This window comes from Sinocyclocheilus rhinocerous, unplaced genomic scaffold (assembly GCF_001515625.1).
Source record: "Sinocyclocheilus rhinocerous isolate Xijiao unplaced genomic scaffold, SAMN03320098_v1.1 scaffold532, whole genome shotgun sequence".
Classification (NCBI taxonomy): domain Eukaryota; kingdom Metazoa; phylum Chordata; class Actinopteri; order Cypriniformes; family Cyprinidae; genus Sinocyclocheilus; species Sinocyclocheilus rhinocerous.
The window spans coordinates 101,725-122,722 of record NW_015642820.1 but is presented as its reverse complement, the minus strand read 5'-3'; the positions used below and the strand labels follow the sequence as shown (position 1 = coordinate 122,722).

Genomic DNA, 20,998 nt, shown 5'->3' with positions numbered 1-20,998 from the left:
AAAACATTTAACCAAACCAGCTGGGTCAAAATAACCCAGCATGTGTTCTGTCCATTTACCCAGCGCTGGGTTGCCAAATAACCCAAATTGGCTTGTTTTTAACCCAGCATTTTTTAGAGTGTGTTTTTACTCTCTTTTTAATCAAATAAATGCAGACTTGGTGAGCAAAATACATATTTTAAAAACATTAAAAAAAAACTAACTAACTTTTGAATGGTTGTGTATAGTTGTTTTAACTAGACAAATTCTAGTTAAAACATATCTAATTAAAATGAGAAATGTAACTAATTGAAATATGCAAATGTAATCAGATTTTCACATTTGCCATAAGAGAACCATTTTTTGGTTCCCAAAAGAACCTTTCTTAAAATAACTTTTTTTTTTCTCTCGGTGTAAGAACATTTTGATAATCTAAAGAACCTTTTTCCACTTGAAAGAAGCTTTTGTGGATTGGAAAGATTTCATGAATGTTAAAATTTCTTCATGGAACCACAGATGCCAATAAAGAACCTTTATAATTTATACATAACAATTAAAGTGACACAAAATGTCTCTCGTACCCATGAGGCGAAATATCAGGTGTAGTTCCTCTTTGACAGTCGATCCAGGAAACATGGGACGGCCTGTCGCCATTTCGTACAGGATACAGCCCACGCCCCTAGTGATACAGAGACATCCATTATTTTACTACTGCGTTATGATCATAAAATCTCTTTAATTTCAGTGCTGTTATTCTATACGTCAAAGCTTTTAAATGAAGCCAGCAGACATCATTTGAATATATCAGATCAGGACTGTCGCAGATGTTTTAGATACGGCGTCTCTGAGAATATTGTCCTATCACAGTTTGACGTCTGCTTGACTGGAGGGTAGTTTCGGGAAAGCTGTGAGGTGGAGATATGGGAAAGACACATGTGGCTGCTGTCACGCTCGGATTGATTAGCCCACTGGACTAATCCTGAGGATTAAACACAACGGCATTTTTATCGAACAGGACGGCTTAGCTTTAAAAAAGCATTTATGTCCGAGTCAGTGTCAGCTATCCAAGGTTGCCCGAGGAGTGCGTGTCAGGGTGCGCGTGTGACGTTAAAAGGTTGTGTCAGGAAAGACAGAATTCAATTTTCTAACTTAACGTTTCTTCTGGAGGACTGAGCAACAGTCGAGCTCTTTGGCACAATCAAAAATTTCATAAGGTTTATAAATTAAATTTTTTTTTTTCTAAAACAAAAGGTTATGTGAACTCATTTATTTAGTTATTTTGACATGAGATGTTGAATAAATAAAAAAAAGACTGAATTGAATGTGTTTGAGTGCTGAGAAAGCAAAAAAAAAAAAAAAGTTCCAGTGATGGCAATCATCTCAAAAACACTTTATAATAAATAAAACCTGACAAATGCTTGGCCTATATTTAAGATTTTTTTCATCCATTACAGTTTTAACATTAGATTAATGTGATGCATATTCATCAGTCATACATAAATAAAACAATTAAGATTTATACAACAGTACTAATTAATTGAATTTATTTAAATGCAAAATAACCAGGCATATGTAATAATCATAAATCTAATTTACAATATGTAAACCGATCTCATACATTTTAACTAAGTGAATCTTGCTTGTTCCACAGCAATAAAATTATTTTATTTTATTTTATTTACCAATTAAATGTATTCAGTTTATTCAAATTAAAATAATTTGAATAAGTACCTTACGGAATTTTATTATTATTATTTTTTAACTCATATCGATGCAAATACTAAGCTATGCCATGATTTATTTTGAGTGTACAGAGTTAAATTTATCTAAATCAATGAATCTCTAATTTAAATATAATTGAATAATAATCTAATTTAATATAAATCTAAAAAATAAAAATATGAGTGGTGCTTTGTTTGCAAATGTAACTAATCTGATTTAAATGGTTAAAATTGCCTATTTAAATTAAATTAAAATTAAAGTTTTGATTTCATGGTTACATTTGTATTATTTTAATTGTTAAATTGGTCTAGTTTAAATTTGTCTAATTTAAAAGGAATAGGTTTTTACACATTTCAACCAGGTTTTTACATTTGCTGAAGAAAATATGAGTGGTGCTTTGTTTGCAAATGTATCTAATTCAACTAATTTCTCATTTAAATGGTTATATTTATTTATTTAAATGGTTACATTGGCTAGTTAAATGGTTCAATGTGTCTAGAGAAAGAAAAGATGAGTGGTGCTTTGTTTGCAAATGTAACTGTCTAATTTAAATAGTTAAAATTGCCTATATTAAATTAAATTTGAGTTATTTCAGTTGTTACATTTGTATTATTTAAATGGTTATGTTGGTTTAGTTAAATTGGTTAATTTTATATCATTTACATGGTTAAACTTGTCTAGTTTAAATGGTTAAATTTAAGTTTTACTAATTTTAAGACTGTTTTCACATTTGCTGAAGAAAATATGAGTAGTGCTTTGTTTGCAAATGTAACCAATGACTGATTTATGGTTAAAATTGCATAATGTTTTTGTAAAAATAGACATAAAAATTGTGTGTATCATGATTTTAGATTATGGACTATTTTTGCTTTTTTTTATAGTCTCCTAGCATTGTGTATGCGCAGTATTATTAGTTTAGCTTGAAGCTTTCCTAATGTTAGCAACACATTGTGGCCGATGCCGTACTGTAGCTCTATGGTGTTCAGTGTTTTCTAGCAGCGGTTTTTGGGAGAAACATCTTACCACATGTCTATCGGTGTTGAGTACTCTGTAGAACCCAGCAGGACATCAGGAGGTCGATACCACAAGGTCACAACCTCATTCGAATAGGTTTTTGTTGGGACTGATTTTGCTCTGGCCAAACCTTAACAAGCAAGATTAGACAGATAGTTAAGGCGATGAACAAACGTTGCTGGGTAACCCAGAATCTGAGCCAAGAGTCACATGGGAGACCGCTGCTGGGTAATGTGCTAAAAGCAAGTCAGATATTCTTTGTACAGCGCACCAAAGTAAACGCATCAGTGAAAATTCAGGCCTTGTAAGAAAGTCTCACCAAAGTCTGCCAGTTTGAGTTCTCCCTTGTCATTAATGAGCAGATTCTGAGGCTTCAGGTCCCGGTGGAGAATCTTCCTCAAATGACAATATGATAAACCACGAAGAAGCTGGAACATAAATATCTACAAGGACAGAGAGGCAGATGTTAGCATTTCTAACTTAAAGTACCAACAAAGACAGCATTTTAAATGTAGCCAGCTGCCTTCTAAGATGCCTAATTTTGAGCAAATTTGAAGGCAGCATCACAAGTATCCACTGCAAATTTGAAAATAGTTATCATTTACTGCCATTTTAGTATAATTGGGATGCTATTATTATTATTAATATTACTGATACTATTTTATAGTTGAAATAATATAGATTTTAATTTATAATAATTTTTTTTTTTTACATATTTCGCAATTTTATATTTATTTTTAATTTTAGTTAGTTATGTTGATGTGTGTGGTGTGTTTTAATAGCTTTTATTAGTTTTATGTAGTTATTTTAGTATTTTATCTATAGTTAAACTAAATGTTTTTTGAGTTTTTATATATTTTATTTCAGTTTATTTTACATTGCATTGAAAGGGATAATGAAATAAAAATTGTTGTCATTTACACTTTGAAGCACAATCCCAGAATGCATTGCGAAATAGTCTCAAATATTTGAACGTTTAAAATTCAGCTATATTTTTTCATTCAATAATGACAAGTGTCAATGAAATTTGTTTAATATAAAATTTTAAAGACCTCGTTTCCCCATATTTTATTTTATTTTATTTTATTTTATTTTTTTATTTTATTTTATTTTAATGACACCATGTTTTATCCAGGTGCAACAATGATAAAGTGACATGCGAAAAGCTATTAGCTGTCGAATTAGAAAAGTTGATGACTGCTGTTAGTGTAGTTTTTATTAATTGATTAATTTTCAGCCTAAATTCCCCATTATCATAAAACATATGGGCTATTTCCAAATCATTAGATGCTGCTAATCAGTGTTTAAAATGTCAGCTAGAGATCTATACATAATTTCTATTTAATTTTCTTTTAATAAATTGACTTATTAGTCATTTAAACAAACTAATTAGTCAATTAGAGTTTTCCCTATTGGTAAGAAAAATCACAAACGAGACCTCATTGTTTCTCTGGGTCTGCTAGGTAGCCCCGCCCAGTGAAATCTCATTGGTCCAAAATCCTGCTCTTCGTAACTGTATATTGAAGCATATCTTCTGATTGGCTGTGATGTTGTCGAGCAGCTTTGTGCTCGAAATCGATTGACAAATTGCTTGTCATTTGAAACTTAGCAACATGTCACACTCTTATCAGAATCAACTGTCTTGTCTCTATACTATTTAGCGTTAGGATGCTGCCTATGTAGACAGCTCTGTTGACTTTTAATTGGTAAGCTTGTTGATGTTTTTCGCTGTTACCTTCACATTGTGCATGCTCATTAGGTTTCCACAGTTGTCGAGGTACTGCTTCAAGTCACTGTCCTGCAAAGACAATAGGTTATGACGTTAAAATGGCATTTGAAACAGACTGGTCCTGTCACTTTGAAGAGGAATATATGTCAAATACCACCCCGCCCCAAAATCACAAAGCACTGTGGGATGAACTGTAGCCTATACAGGCTGCTATACTGTTTTCATAGCATTCAAAAGAAAAGCTGTGCGACGTGGCTTACCAGATACTCAAAGACAAGGGTGAGACATCGGTCGGTGTGGATGATGTCATGCAGCGTTACGATGTTGGCGTGTTTCAGGTTCTTCAGCAGCGACACTGGTGCAACACAACAACAACATGACGACAATGAGCACCTATAATAATAACCTCCAGCAGGGTTGTGCAACATCCGGAATTTGATATGAAATTGGCTTTTGAAATTCTAATCCAGTTCCTGAATTTTAATCGAGCCAAACAGGATGCAGAATTGTCATTCAAATTAGAACACTATTCTAAGAGTTGTTTTTCATTTTTCAGTATGAATTATTACAATAGTATTACCCATAAACAGCCCACATATTTGCTATTTCTGGAAACATATAATTAATAGTTTATTTCTTAATAAAAGGCTAAAAGCACATCTCTTCCATCTCTTTTGACTCTCTAACTCTAGCACTCTCTATTCTAATTATTTTTTTGTTTTCTTTTTTATTAAGAAAAAAATCCCCCTCTAACAGTTAAACTCTCGATTTCTTTTTCTAACTGCTTGTTTTCTTAAAAAAAAGTTCCCTATTCTTTTTCTATTCTATCTTTTTGTTTTCTTTTTATTTATTATATATAAAGAAAAAAAACACCTTGCTACGTGTACTGGCTAACCGAGATTTGTCATAGCACTTGCTTATTATTGCTCTTTTGTTGGTTGTGATTGCTTCTATTGTCCTAATTTAATAAAGCGTCTGCTAAATGACTAAATGTAAATATATTTAAATATTTTACCAATATGTGTATACATATTTAAATATTTTGACTAATGAATGACTAATAATAAAAACATTGCCCTAATAATATTCTAATATGATGACTTGCTGCTCAAGACACATTTGTTATTATCATTGTTGAAAACAGTTGTGCTGCTTATAATTTTTGTAAAAATGTTTTAAAAATACTTTTTTCAGGATTCTTTCATGAATAGAAACTTTCAAAAACAGCATTTTTTTTTTATCTTTAGCAACATTATAAATGTCTTGACTGTCATTTTTGATCCATTTATTGTGTCCTTGCTGAATTACTAAAAAAATCTCTAAAGAATTATATCTTTATATCTAATTATAATTAATATGATTTATTATTTGTCATTTTAATGAAATAATTACTAATATGGATTTGTAAGAATGCTCTAATTTACCCCTCATTTTAAGTCTTTTTTTATGCAATAGAAAAGAATTAAATATTAAAGGGAGAATGAATGCACACTTTTGCTGAGGTCTTCTGTGTCTCCGCTTTTTCTTTAGAGAAAGGGATCCCCGTAATTTTAAATCTGAACCAAGCTGATACTTAAATGAAGTCTCAGAGCTGTAAAAGAACTACATTTTGCCTAACCCTGACCTCTTCTGATATGTTTTGTAATGCATTCCATCATGGCGTGTTCCCTTTAGCGAGAGCTCAGCAGCCACTGGGTGGCAGCCCTGCTTCACATCGGTGTTTTCCATTAGCAACCCCGCTCACGTACTCCATCTCAGTTAGATGGAGTGATTCAGGCTGGCTGAAGAAGATGCCTGTGGCTTGCCAGTTTAGAATGTATACTCTTCGTGACAATGTGGGTTTTGAACAACTGGGGAGCTCGAAATCATAGTTGTGTCTTTGAGGGAGGAGGACGCTACCTTCCCGTATGGCCGTGCATGGGGCGCCCTCTTCGTGCTCCAGACGAATCTCTTTCAGGGCCACTAGGTTTTCTGTGAGTTTGCTGCGGCCTTTGAATACCGTTGCGTATGTGCCCTGTTTGACAGACAGGAAGACAAAAATATGTCAATCTTCTGGGGAAGAGGAGTGGTGCTGAATAGATCAGTGGTTCTCTACTGGCTTTTGCTTGAGTAGCCCGAAATGATGTATTGCACAAAAGCAAACAGAATTGTCTTGAAATCAAACATTATTATTACCTTAAACTGCGTGATTGCAGCAATATGACAAATTAAGAGTATGTTTGGTTCTCAAATGTCTCTTGAATTTTGATGGACAATTGTTGTTTTGATGGCATGTCACGCAACGTGCCTGCATCTGTCTGATTTCACAAGCTTCTACCAAGTGACAGATTAATTTGTGCAAAAATATTGAAGAGGTTGACTTGAAATGTGGTCATTGACGTCAACAAGAAACCACTTTGTTCGTCCTAAAAAATAATTATGGTAAATTGCATTGCGTTTTTTGCATTCAACATTGTTTTGTCCTAAACTATATCAGACTTGCAATTCACTAAATGAGAACCACTGAATTAGACCAGTATGAAACTTCACACAGTCTTCAGACAAATCTGGGAGTGTTGATCTAGTTTCTAGTTTGGTTAGAGATCTTTGTCTACCACAGTGTCTAGAAAATCCAAACCGCTCTTTAAAACCAGTGATCTATTGTCTATGAAAGTCGTTTCATATTGACCGTATTTCACTGTATGTTGGCTAGAGATGAGCATAGCTAGAAAAAAATGTTCAAATTCCAAAAATGAACTTTTGATGTTTTATGGCAATTTTTGGTATACTTTGTTTTAAGTGGATAATGCATTTATTTGCAAAAAATACAGTAAAAATGTTTATATAGTGAAATATTTGTATAATTTAAGTGTTTTCTATGTGATGATATTGTCAAATGTAATTTATTCCTGTGATGCAAAGCTGAATTTTCAGCATCATTACTCCAGTCTTTAGTGTCACATTATCCTTCAAAATCATTCTAATATGCTGATTTTTTAATAAACATTTCTTATAATAATTTATTTAATATTTCTGTGGAAATGGTGATAGAAAGTTTTAAAGAACAGCCTTTATTTGAAAATCTTATGTAACAACAATGTAACAATATGAATGTCTTTACTGTCACTTTTGATCAATTTATTGTGTCCTTACTGGATAAAAGTATTAATTTTAACCTAAGAATGCTTAAAGGTGATTGTCCTTGTAAATTGATAATCCTTATAAATGAATTTGTATAAAAGTGTCTGCTAAATGACATGGCTATTAAGGTTTTTAAATGTGATATTACTGATATTTTACTCACAAAAGAGCAATTTCTAGCTATTGTAATATTTTAGAGCTGAGAATAACTAGAATAAAACCATATCGCACTTTTTAAAATGTTATTAATTTCCCTGACTTTTCCAGGCAGAGCTAAAAGCACCTTTAAACGTTAATGAAAACATTTATAACTGATACAAAGATATGAAAACCTGCTTTTTTATTGAAGTGAATTCACTGCAGCCCGAGTCCAGTATTTTTCCAATACTTCAGGTTTTTCTCACGCAGTCATTAGATACGGTATTCCTCAGGGTTGTACTGTATGTAGTACATTATTTCTCACAATTTGCAATGTGCATGCTTTGTTGCACTTAATGGAAAATTGACGGGCTAGTCACAGTACAGCTTTGAGCATATAAAGACTGATGTCTCTTCATGCCAAAAAAAGCCCATTAAATCAGAATCCACATTCAACACGACTCATATTCACTGTAATCACCTGCTGGGAATCTCGTAATGAACACATTTGATTCTTCATTTCGATGGCTGCTGTTTTATGTTTTAAATTTTTGCCTATAGCATTATTTTTTTTTTTTTCGCCAAGGAAAGTGAAAACATTTACCTCTCCTAGTTTGCCCAACTTCACATAGGTCTCCAGTTTCCCAAAGCCAATGTCCGACTGGAAAAGAATGGAATACAGTGTGACCAACATGTCTTCAATTTGTTGAAATAGCTTGTTGACAACATTTATGAATAGTTTTAGAAGTTGTAAACAGTGCATAGATATCTACATATGTAAATAAGCACATTGAAGAGCTAGATATGTAAGTGAGGCTGTTGTTAATATTGTTTAACGTGAAGTAGAGCGAGTGGAGGGCATTGTGTAGGAACCACTGAGGTTTTTCCTGTGTGTAGCAGAAGGACATGCTTAGACAATAAAAAAAAAACATATTCTGTGAATGCGACCAATGCCTTGTAAAGCATGTAAACCTGTTGTACATCAAGTTTTAATTGTGTGGCAGCAGCAGCATAATTATTTTATAGAAATTGACTTGAAAGAGAAGAATGGCTGTAGAAGGCATTTATGATAATGTTTTTTATTGCAGTAATGGTGAATACACCTTATGATGTGTAAGTATTTTTATCTATATTTTTCAGTGCTGAGGCTGTTTTTGTACAAATGCAGATAGAAATTCTAGACCAATGCATTAAGTGTGCAAACCTGTTGTGCATGTGTATAGCACTATTCACAATATATATTTCGAAAGCAGTAGTAGGCCTATAGTTTGACAGTAGTATTTAGACCACTTAACTTAATGATTGCTATCGGGATGTGAAGAGACTTTCAACCAGCATAACAAAAAATATTTCTGAAGACAATCACCTATTGCACCTTTAATGGTCACTATAGAGTGTAATGAAGTAAAAATACCATTAATTTTCTCCATAGTGAATTCTTTTTGAATAGTAGGTCCAACTTAAAAACCTACAAGTCAGACCTACTGTGAGCTACAAGGTTGTTAATCAATATTATATGCTTCTGTTGAAGACATCAGCCAACATTATTTCAATTTATTGCATTCAGCAGTGGAATACCTGGTAAAAACTACATTTCCCATGATTCTGCAGAGAAATCTCCACCAATCAGAGAACTGTGAATGATGTCAGTTTTCTTATACTCTCAAACTACTATTATTTGTATGCATAATATGCATTTTTGCAATACATTTAAATTTCTTTAATTAACAACTTTAAATTAATTATTTTATTTGCCCAGTTTTCACTATGCTTCATGGGATTGTTCTTTTTTTCCTTAGTGAAGCCATTAAGCATGTTGTTATCTGTTTGTCTAATTTTCAAATACTTTTTTGCTTCAAATCAGAGTTTGTTGTGATTCACCTCTGGTTGCTGGTTGCTTTGGTTCATGCCATTTGGTTAAAAAATTCCTATGGGAAAAATGAATGCAAAAATACTTCCAGGACCCAGGCCACTGAACAAGCTTGTTGCAGTGCATTCTGAGATATCATTATCTGCAAAAACACATTTGTTGTTTAATATGGAAGCCGTTTTTAGTTTTTTTTTCTTCTCAGAATTGCACAATACAAACTCACAATTCTGACTTTTTTTTTCAGAAGTGTAAGATATAAACTTGCAATTGCGAGTTATAAAGTCAGAATAGTGGGATATAAACTCGCAATTGCGAGAAATGTATTCAGAATTTCAAGATAAAAACTCACGTTCTGAGAAAAAAGTCATTGTGAGTTTATATCTCATAATTCAGAGTTTTTTTTTTTTTTTAAACATATCTTTATTAACTTTTCCAAAATTACTCCAAATAAAATTAGAAAGAAGCTTTCTTTCTGGAAAAATGCAGGAGGAGGAGTAAGTGGTAACGACTGAAAAACATATACAAATTTCGGAAGTATGGTCATCTTGATTACATTTATTCTTCCCATTAAAGACAGGGGCAGTGTCATCCATCTAGCTGTCTCTTCAGACAATTTAGATAATAAAGGTTCATAATTCGCTGAACTAAGGGAGCATATTTTAGGGGTTATTTTAATTCCTAGGTAATCAAAACCATTTACCGCATTTATAAATGGGTGTGCTACCTTTGGATTTATTCTCTCCTGTTCATTGAGAAACATAATTGAGGATTTCTCTTCATTTACTTTAAAACCAGAGAATTTGCCAAACAGGTCCATAAGCTTTAAAAGAGATGGTATTGATTTTCCAAGTTCTGATAGAAATACAATGGTATCATCTGCATATAAGGCAATGCTTCTGAGGTTTTTTTTTCTTCTCGCAATTGCTAGATTATATCATGCAATACTATATAACTCGCAAGTGCGAGTTTGTATCACACAATTCTGAAAAAAAAATTCTGAATTGCGAGATAAAAATTCACAGTTACCTCTTTTATTTTTTATTCAGTGGTGCAAACGGGCTTCCATAGTTTAAGATTAAAAAGAAAAGAAATTAAATGGGTATCTGTGTACTGTTGTATGCCTATAATGCCTAAAAATGTTGTCTGGGTAGGAAGCTCTTATGTTTTTGGAACAGGATTTGTATGTATGCAGACAGGTTTGCTTTTCTAGCAATTTTGTTGAGATATTAACTACATCTTTATATAATATTCTTTTTTTCTTTTTAGTTTTTAATTGTAGTTATTCAATTTTAAATGCAAAAAGTTTAGGGGGGTTAGAGTTTCTGTTAGTCTGTAGTTATTAATGTGAACTTAGACTATGTAATGTCCTCGTTTTGATTGCTAACTAACTGTCTAAGTGAGTTTAGTTTGGTTACTAACCAGTGAGGCTCTTCTGGACATGCGGCTGAGCGGTTTGCACGGTGAAGGGCTTTCCATCTGCAACTTCTTCAGAAACTCTGGCGGGAGACGAATATCCATGGGCAGAGACATCCTCTTAGTTACATCCTGCACACACATCAAAGAGCTGTCAGTTATTAGCGTTCGGCTAGCACACATATGAAAACACAGCATGTCAAGGTGAATATGACAGCTTTCTCCACCGCGCAACACAACTCTACGCCTATAGGCAGAGCTGACTATTCTTACCATGACGAACTCAGCATGACAATGTGAAAACCTGTCACTTTTCTCCAGTACGAAGACTCTCACTCAATAAAGGATTCTGGCATAATCTTAACACGCCAAGGCAGGGTAGGACAAAATATTGTATCTTACGACAGGCTGAAGTATAACCAACAATCTTCTTGCATTTAAGAAGCTCTGATGGAGTTAGTTCGTAACTCGATTCATCGCCATGGTTAAGAGAGGCCCAAAAATAGCACGGCAATGAGGGGGAATCTTATGTGCTCTGAAAAATGAGAGCGTTCCCTGTGATTCCTCCCACTCTGCCTTGTGGCTGAGTTTGTACGGTCGTGCAATAAAACTAGCCAGCGATTCTCAATAAAATCAGGGAATAAAAAGTCCTCCTTTCTCCTCGGCGCTCTCCCGTCATGCCTGTGGGAATAAAATAAGGGTGCATGGTGCAGATAAAAGGGTTGCGAGAGCAAGAAAGAAGCTGTCGGATTTGAAAATGGGAGAGGGCATTCATTCCAATTTTCCCCCTCTAGATTCATGGCCACTGAATAAGAAAGCTGACAGCCGAGGCAAAGAACACTCCGAATGTGGAGTCTGTCTTTTGTGGCGCCGGACTAACTTGCAGGTAATACTTCCACTCCATTTAATGATGGACTCCATCTTTCTCGTGTGCCTCCAATGGAGGCTTTCCTATCATACAGATACTGAATCGCATGGATGATTATGGTGGAAGAGAGGAGAAAAACGGGGAAGTTGATCAAGGCAGGCCTCTGATTAGTCTTTTGTCATTCAGCATTCCACTTGGCATGGTATATTTTCAACTTGCTTATTTATGGCACTTTATATGTACACACCACAATTTCTGCTAAAATCCCAATAAAATGAGAGAAAATTAGACTATTTACCAAAATCTATAAAAGGTGCATAATATATATAATACACACACACAAACAGTGGAGATCAAAATGAGAGAACAACCTACAATTTCCTAAATTTCAAGGTCAGTGCTTAGTCGCATTTTAAGTTATCCTAACAGGATTAGAAGGGCAGTTTTTTTAAGCATATTTCATAAATTAATTGTATTCTGAAGCACAGAGTAAAAACTTTATTTGAAAATTATCATTTGATATTTGAAAAAGAACTCTGGTCAAAATTAGAGAACACTTACATACACCTACAAGTTATGGGTGTTAATCTGGCGCCACGTGCTAATTTCCTTAATTATGAGACAAACGGTGTTTAATTGGCAGCATTCCTCTAATTTTCACTGAGATTGTAAGATTGTGGGCTGCTCTAAGGGGACTGAAACCCTGCAACAGTAGGCTGTCCAGATGAAAGCCAAAGGGATGACCCTTTCAGCCATTGCACGTGAAGTTGGTCATTCCAAATCTGTGATTTCTCGAATATTGCAGCTTTACAATGACACTAATTCATTTGAGTTCCTCCAAAAGACTGGTCGTCCCTGTAAATTCACGAGAAGACAGGATAATGCAGAGACTCTCAATGGTGAATCGGTTCAACACTGCAGCTGGAATTGCTCGCCAGGGTAAGGGTAAGGATCTGTCTCGGCATGAGACTGTCTCAAGTCTGACTGAAAACATGCTCTGCAGTAACCAACTCATCAGCAGAAATAGTCAAAAGGCAAGCCTAACCTTTGCACTATTGCATTCCCCTGGAAAAACTTAGCACTCAAGAAACGAACAAAAGGGAAACATAAAAGTACCGGAGAATGCAAATTCATTCAAATATAATTCTTCTTCCCATTTTATATTTTTACCATTACCGTGTCCCTTTAGGGCCTCCGTAAAAATGATTCCCATTATATATAGCAGTGTTTATAGTAGGGATGTAACGATGCACTCCGAGCTGGTTGAAAATCAATACCAATATATAATGATTAAAAACATATGAATGTATCTTTGAGGGGAACTGACTATCTTTAGAAAAGTTTACATGGTATTTTCTTTTCATCTTACCTCTGTATAATGCATATTAAATTAGTGTTCATAACCGCAGTGCTGCTTTGTTTACAGTGGCAACCAAGGAAAGGCTGTATCGCTGCTGTTCCATAAGCACCACCTGCTGAGTGTATTTGCGTCTCATTCAGGGCGTCTGCTGTTTTTGTTTCGATCAGATAAGTTTTATGTAGTATAGTTTCACAAAACTAAAGTCAGACCATTCTGTTTTAGCTTCAAATTTCGAAATTATACAATACAATTTAGATTAAAATCTGCTCATGCTGCATGTATGCAGCATTTTTGTTTGGATCATAATTAAAATAGGCCTACAGAGGTTGCCTCCTAATTTTAAATGGAAAGAGCACAGTCAAAGCTTTGTTTGTTTATAGTTTGTTTATATTGAGAGATTTCTTTCATTTGTGTTATTCATTTGATTTGGAGTGTGTTTTAAAATTACAATCTTGTTTTGCTATATTTCAGTTTCACAAAGAAATATTTAGCAATTTTGTCTGAGAAATAATAAAAGGACACCTTTTCATTTCTAATTTGTCTTCAATCTCATTTTGTAAAAAAAAACGTGAGAATATCGTACCGTGAAATCAGTATCGTGAATCGTATCGCATCGTGAGTTCAGTGAATCGTTACATCCCTAGTTTATAGACAAAAACTTGTCATTGCTTTAGTACTATTATGTGACTCGTCTCCTAGTCTCACCTTAAAGAGAAACAAAGCATTTGATAACGAGGCTTTAGTGCCTCTGGCAAGGACTTTATTAAGTACTCAGACAAGATTACAAGCAGAGCTTGTGTTGTTCTGTTAGGATCACTAGGACTCCATCAAAGCCTCTGGAAAGAGCACTTGGATGGGCTTTAGCATGGAGAAGGATGAGATGATTAAACACGACTCACCTCCATGGAGAATCGGCGGTGCTGGACTTTGTTGCGGTACTGCAGTTGGGTGGGAGATTGAGCCTGGCTGTCTGGAGCCACTGGACTGGGCTGCAGGCTGTGTAAACCCAGACTATTGGGCACCACACCTGTAAGACACAAACACACATCTTACAGTTACTTTAGAGATATATAGATGATTCTGGTACCCATAGTTCTCACTTTATATCTTTTTTTTCTCACTTTATATCTTTTTTTCAACTTTATCTGCCAGTAGTTTTGAAAATGGTAAGAAGGGATGATCGCTAAAATGTGCTTAACACAAATGCCAATTAATTAAATATTATTTTTTAATAATAACTAAAAATATTTTAACAATGCCACAGAAACTATATTATAATAATTAAGTAATTGTGCATACATATTTTGTAGTAGTAACAATGTTAATAATAATATTTATTATTTTTAATTATTGTGCTAGTATTTTCTGCCTAATAATGATAATTAATCTAAAATATTGAAATATAATGAATATTTCTGAAAACAAACATGCTAACATTATAATAATAATACTAAATAATAATAATAATACATTCTTTATTAAACTAAGTAATTGTCCTAGTATTGTCTTGTAAAATTGTTTGGGATGTGAATATAATTTCCCTTATTTTAATTTGGCCATATTAATAGTTAGCATCACCATAAAAACAAAATGTCTGCAGCGGTTTATAGATGTGATGTGCAGAATGTGATTATTTTGTCAACACTGTAAGGATTTTCTGTCTGACTGTGGTTCAGTAGATGGAGCTGATAGTCAGAAACCATCCTGTAGCCTCAACTCATTCAATATTTATAATAAATATTTGACAGTATTCTTGTATCTAAGGGTATTGAGTGACAGGCAAGGAAAAGCACATTTTGTGAGCGAATGGAAGAAGCAGGAGAGCATAAGCGAACACTTCTGAGCATGCTGTACTATAAAAGAAAAAAACAATTGCTTGCTATATACAGTAAACTTTATATATCTTTATTTTCAGTTCTGTACCCCCACTCAAAGCCTATAGGCCATGTTTTAGTGATCCCGCTGTGCTTTGTTTGGTTGTTGCTTCTATTACTCCGGAAACCTAAATGGCAACTGTTGCATTCATTAGGTCATAAGAGTCGTTTGAAGAGCCTCAACGATCTCTTGTGCCTCTCTTGAGCCGTAGTCGCCCCACCTCTTCTCTGATTAGCCCGCTAACTCAATAACCATGAGGTTAGCTTTGGCATATGCTGATGACGGCATCATTAATCAAGCCCACCACAGTTAGCAGAGCGATCGCAATTATCGCGCCGAGTTTCATGCATTTATGAGGTGGCAATCTAAGTGCATGTCAATCCAGCCACCCCAATTAATAACGTCTGTGTCAACAGACTGTAAGCACAAATCCAATTACGCCCCTATACGGCACGTCCGATAGGGACCCACAGACGCCACGGCTGACCCCCTTCGCAAGCACAATGCAGCCTGGCATTATCACTGCCAAACCGTGTTTTCGGAGGTGAGAACGAAAATCAAAATGGCTTTTCTGCTCCATCAGTTCAATTTGGACGAGGGGGCTTGAAGGGCCTCCGGAGGCATCAGGGTGGGAGCCCCTGATCCATTTCACAGCGCCGTGGCGGCATAATTGAGATCCACCTCATTATTGGGCCGAGCCCGGTGCTGAATGAGAATTGCCTGCCAGGCTCATCCGTTCTCATTTATGCCGGTCTCATCCTCTCCGGACCGCACAAGTGAACTCTTTATCGGAGCCATTTAGATGGGAACGCCGTGAAATGTCACATCTGGCAGAGATGGCCGGTCTACGCGGTCGCATTACCCACGGCTGTCTTTATTTTATCCGAGATGATCGCGACAGCTGTTTTGCATGTTCCTGTTATTACTGTGAATATTAGGGCTGAGTTGCCAGGATCAATCATTTTTTGTATCAATCCTCATTTAATCTCGATATCCATTCTTAAATAACAAGGTCGATCTCTTAAGGCCCATTAATGCTAAAAAAAAATAACCATTAAGAGAACTATATTAGCATCCACACCATCGTACTGTAATGTTCTGTTTATTAATACATTTATGTCAGCTGTTGCTTTAAATGTGCAGTATGTTATGTTGCCAGTTAGTGGTTGAAATGGGTACTGCAGTCCAAATTCAAAATATTGATTCTCCCGCCCTCCTCCTTCTCAGACGCAACGCTCATGCGGGTTGCCAGATTGAGGACATGCAACAGGAACGAGCACAATTCAAAATGGAAGGAGACGAGCCTTACACTGTAAGTTGATGAGTTGATTTCACATTTTAATATACCTCTGGTCATAGAGTTTTTTAGATGGATGCCGAGGCTTTTTAGGTTGAGTAGAATCTGCGATCTCTGATGAAATTCATTTGCAGGCTTCTAATACGCTGTTTTCCACGTACTGGCAACCCGCGGTGTTGCAATACTATTGGGTAAATTGGCAGTGGGCGGAGTCACACAGACTCTGAATGTAGCATTCTTTGTTGGAGAAACAAATATGTGTACTTAGCATGTTTCCTAAATATCTGCAAATATATGTATGCTTTAGTAGAGTCAAAAAAATTGCATACAGCTCCTTTAAATGCATGATTTAATTCTAATTCCCAATGTTTTGTTGTTCATCAGCTGGAAAAAATTGTTCAGAGAATGATTCTAATGATTTTGTTTCTTTGTGCCGTTAGAGTTCCCTATTCTCATTGAATTAGAATGATTTTTACTTATTTTAGTTGTAAACTTTATTGCTATAGTTATCGTCATTGGTGTGAACAGGCTTTTAAGTTTTTTCTGTTGATGCATGAACAAAACTTAACTAAATTTTTTTGTAGCATGCCTGCCAACCAATGTTGCAGTTTTGTGATAAGAAACAATGTTTTAGCTTTCAAATTCTGTCAATTTTATTACTAAATTCAAACCATAAATCATGTTTTAGTGATCCCGGCTTTTGTCACTATTTAATGTGCCATGACAGATAACTGTAGAGCATGTGAACGATCATCTCTTCCTATTTATTACTATAGCATGAAATAGACATAAATGAAGATCAGAAGGTATCTCATCAGAAGGTAATGGTAATGCATTAACCAAAGATAATAAATAATAGGACCTAATTTAATTGTTACCATTTTTTACTTAGCCTGTTATTTCTATTTTATTTAATTTTTGAAAAAATCTGTCTGAATAACAGTACTGTACCTGAGATATATCTAGATTAATTGATATCGAATCAAGAGCTTGTGAATTGGAATCAAATCATGAAATCTGTGTCAATACCCAGCCCTACTGAATCTACGAGTGATTCGGACTCAGACCCTGCAGTTGCCCAGCTAATACGGCATTTGAATTCCTTGTGGTGCACACAGGTTAATATCGACGGCTCTAATCTCACTTGGCATTTGCTGTTGTCCTGAGTTTGTGCAGGGATCACAATCCCTGCCTGTCGACAGGCCAGAGGGGTATTAGAGTCCTGACCCCAGAGTGTGTGTCGACGACAGGGTCAGAAATTGGATCTGAACTGCTTGAGCGACTCGGGCCCCCACCAAACATCAAAGCCCATCTCATCTGATCCGGGCAGGCACACAACCAGACCTCCAACATCATGCTCTCACTGTACCTCTCCGCTCGGGCTAACAGCGACGTGATGAAAGGTAAGGATGACCGCCTGCATCGACTCGCTTGCCCAGACTGTCACAATGCACAGTCACTGGTTTCTGTACTGTCGAACAAGGAGGAGAGATGTGAAGCTTTGAAAATCATCAAAGCTGCATGAGGGTGTGAAAGATCCAATTGAGCAGATGGAGGGAGAGACATGACTCTCAGGTCATAGATGGGAAATGACAAAGGCTGGGACAGATGCTCACGTTTTGTTATTAATAAAGGCACCTTGTGAGAAGAGGAATATCTACCGCATTGTTTTCAGATAAAGTATTACTAAAATATTGATGTCAAAATATGGTATATTCTATATTATGCCAAGAATATAGTTATATCTAAGTGTGTGAGTTGTATACTTTTTAAAAAATTAGTCTTTCCTTTATATTGTTCATTTAGACTGATTCACGAACATGCCCAAACACAAGAGGCGGGATTTATTGCACGAACCAATCACTGACAAACATAACCAGTCATGTCCAATCATATTGCTATGGAGGCATTGCCTCCTCTCACATGACTTTCCCCCATTCATTCTCAATTACCCCCCACCAAACTCACTGCCAGCTTTAGGGAGAGCGAGAGACACTCGCTGTACCTTTACCTGCTGGTGTCGCTATTGGACAATGTTTCTTTAGAAAATCGAGTGATTTATACACTTTTTAATGTTATATTTTGTAATATTGGCATTGTTTTATTTTTGTACTATTTTTTTCTCATCCAATATCTTGAGGAGGCGCTGTTGCAGTTATATTATTCTATAATGTTCTTTAAAATATATTATAATATTATATATAAAATGAGTGAGTCAGACAATTGAAACCAAGTTTGTAGAGAGAGTGAATCCTGAGTAAGATAGTGTTGTTGAATGAATTTTTAAAATGGCTCATTTAATGACTCATTCATAAAAGTAGTAATGTTTTGTTCCTGAATGTTTTTAAATGAATAGATTTCGCGAACAATTCATTGATTTGTTCATTTAAGTCAGTTCCTGAACGAATCAGCATTTTTGAAAGAATTGGTCAATTAATTGTTTCAATCACTCACTATTAAAGATGCCACCTACAGGTGTAAACATGTACCTGCAAAAAGAGTTACCGAAAATGCACAGACAAAAAATCCTCATGGAATGTGTAGTCAATATACAATGTATACTATTAGTACACTTTTAAGGGTCTGTAACAATTCAGTCGGTAAATGAATAAATAAATACCAGTAAAGCATAACAGGTAGCCATTGGCTTCTATAGAAAGGGAAAAAAATACTATGGAAGTCAGTGGCTACCAGCAACTGTTTGGTTTTCAACATTCTTCCAAATATCTTCTTTTGTGTTCAACAGAAGAAAGAAACTCGTACAGATTTCTTACATGAGGGCGAGTAAATGATGACAGAATTGTCAGTTTTTGGGTGAACTAGCCCCAAGTCAATTCAGTTTAGAAAACATGTAGCTACCTACACGTGTCACGTGTATGTTCCTGTTTAGTTTGTTTCGCCGCCTTAGCCCGCCGAGATCTCCCCTTCGTGTAGTACGCTTGGGAATTCTGCGGGCTCGCCGCGGCGACGGCTTTGGACGACTCCACGCTCAGCTCACTGTTCTGGATCGGGGCTAATTACCATCGCCCTGTGGACCTCCCAGACACCACTGGACTAAGCTGGAGGGAAGGGATCCTCTGGTGTCTGGAGAGCGTCCGGCCCCGATCCAGAACCAGCTCCGTCATGGCAACCCGAACTGCCTGCTCCGCCATGGCCTCCTGAGTCCCCTGCTCCGCCATGGCAACCTGAACTGCCTGCTCCGCCATGGCCCTCTGAACTGCCTGCTCCGCCATGGCGCCCCAAACTGCCTGTTCCGGCATGGACCCCTGAACTGCCCTATCCGCCATGGCTCCTCGGACTGCCTAATCCGCCCTGGAGGCCTTCCCTGTGTCTCTGTCTTGCACCAGCCTCCAGGGTGCCCACCCCCACTCCCCAGTGGTATTGTTACGGCGCGGGACGCGCCTTCCGGGAGGGGGGAGTAATGTCACGTGTATGTTCCCGTTTAGTTCCTGTTTGTCCTTTGTTGGTCATGTTTCCTGTTCCTGTCCTCATTATGTTCATCTGTATCCAGCTGTGTTTGATTAATTATCTAATTTCCCCTTGCATTTTAACCCTGTGTTTCCCCGAGTCTGAGTCCGCTGTTATATGTCATCCTAGAATTCCAGTGTTTATATCCCTTTGCTTGTTGGATTAAAATCTATGTTGAAGTATTCTCCTGCGTCTCCTCGTTCCTCCCAGAGAAATCGTGACAACATGTAGGAAGGAGATCATATTTAGGTGTCTGACATTGTCACTGGTTCAGGAAAAGCCATGGCATAACTAATAATAATCACTGTCCTGGTGAAGGATAAGATGTCGGTTCACGAAACAGCTAAGCAGTCACTTTGAGTATAAATAAAATGAATAGCTGACAGATCGTCCTATTCTCCTTTTTTACTCAGTTTCATTTGTTGTAGTCTTTCGTGCCTCCTCTCATTCTCTTTTTAAAACCCTTTCTAGGTGCACAAAAGATCACTAATGCTCCTTTATGTCAATGACAGCCTTGAAAGCAGGAGTAGGCCTTGCTGGGCGATCAAAAGCCTGTCTCGCTCCCTCCCTCTCTGTACATAATGAGACTAAAGACCTTTCCACACTGAGCGCGATGCGAAAAAGCAAGGCGAATTGCCGACGAACGGTGCTTTCACACCTAGCGCGAAACAATTGTTCGCCTTCTGCTAATTCACGCCTGCACGCTAGGTGGCGCCAACCAACAATGCATTTTTCCTCAGATATGTATCTCGTATATGGCTTTAACATCTAAATTAAGATAAACAAAGTTTGGCTCTACACCAGAAACACAAACTATCTATAATGCTTACAAGAATAGGCTACGTCCTAAAATATAATTAGAAGCACAATTAGCATCAAGCTACACTTGAAAATGTATGTAATTATTAATGTATTTGCTTACCCACTTTAAACCATCATTGAGTGCTTAATAACTTCCGATTGTGATCTAAAGTTGATTTAGATTCTATAATAAGCAGACACATGCACTCGTTGTATGTTTAATAACGCTACACTGCTAATATTCGTCATAAACATGCTTTATTGCTATAAAAATACCATGAGCTGCATACAAAACAAATATATCATCATAATCATGTCTATTTGCTTTCATATTTCATGTGTAG

At 36.1% G+C, this 20,998-nt stretch overlaps 1 protein-coding gene across 1 annotated transcript in view; it reads right to left on the bottom strand.

Annotated features, from left to right (window-relative positions):
• The window catches only part of cdk18 (cyclin dependent kinase 18), a 92,564-nt gene that overhangs the window by 13,966 nt on the left and 57,600 nt on the right, over positions 1 to 20,998 (bottom strand). Inside the window, exons 3-11 of the mRNA XM_016573809.1 lie at positions 14,113 to 14,240; positions 10,992 to 11,117; positions 8,307 to 8,363; positions 6,344 to 6,458; positions 4,705 to 4,799; positions 4,451 to 4,513; positions 3,035 to 3,158; positions 2,725 to 2,845; positions 561 to 658 (exon numbers count right to left, since the gene is read on the bottom strand). Of these exons, the coding sequence (XP_016429295.1) occupies positions 561 to 658; positions 2,725 to 2,845; positions 3,035 to 3,158; positions 4,451 to 4,513; positions 4,705 to 4,799; positions 6,344 to 6,458; positions 8,307 to 8,363; positions 10,992 to 11,117; positions 14,113 to 14,240 (927 nt within the window). The remainder of the gene's footprint in view (positions 1 to 560; positions 659 to 2,724; positions 2,846 to 3,034; positions 3,159 to 4,450; positions 4,514 to 4,704; positions 4,800 to 6,343; positions 6,459 to 8,306; positions 8,364 to 10,991; positions 11,118 to 14,112; positions 14,241 to 20,998) is intronic.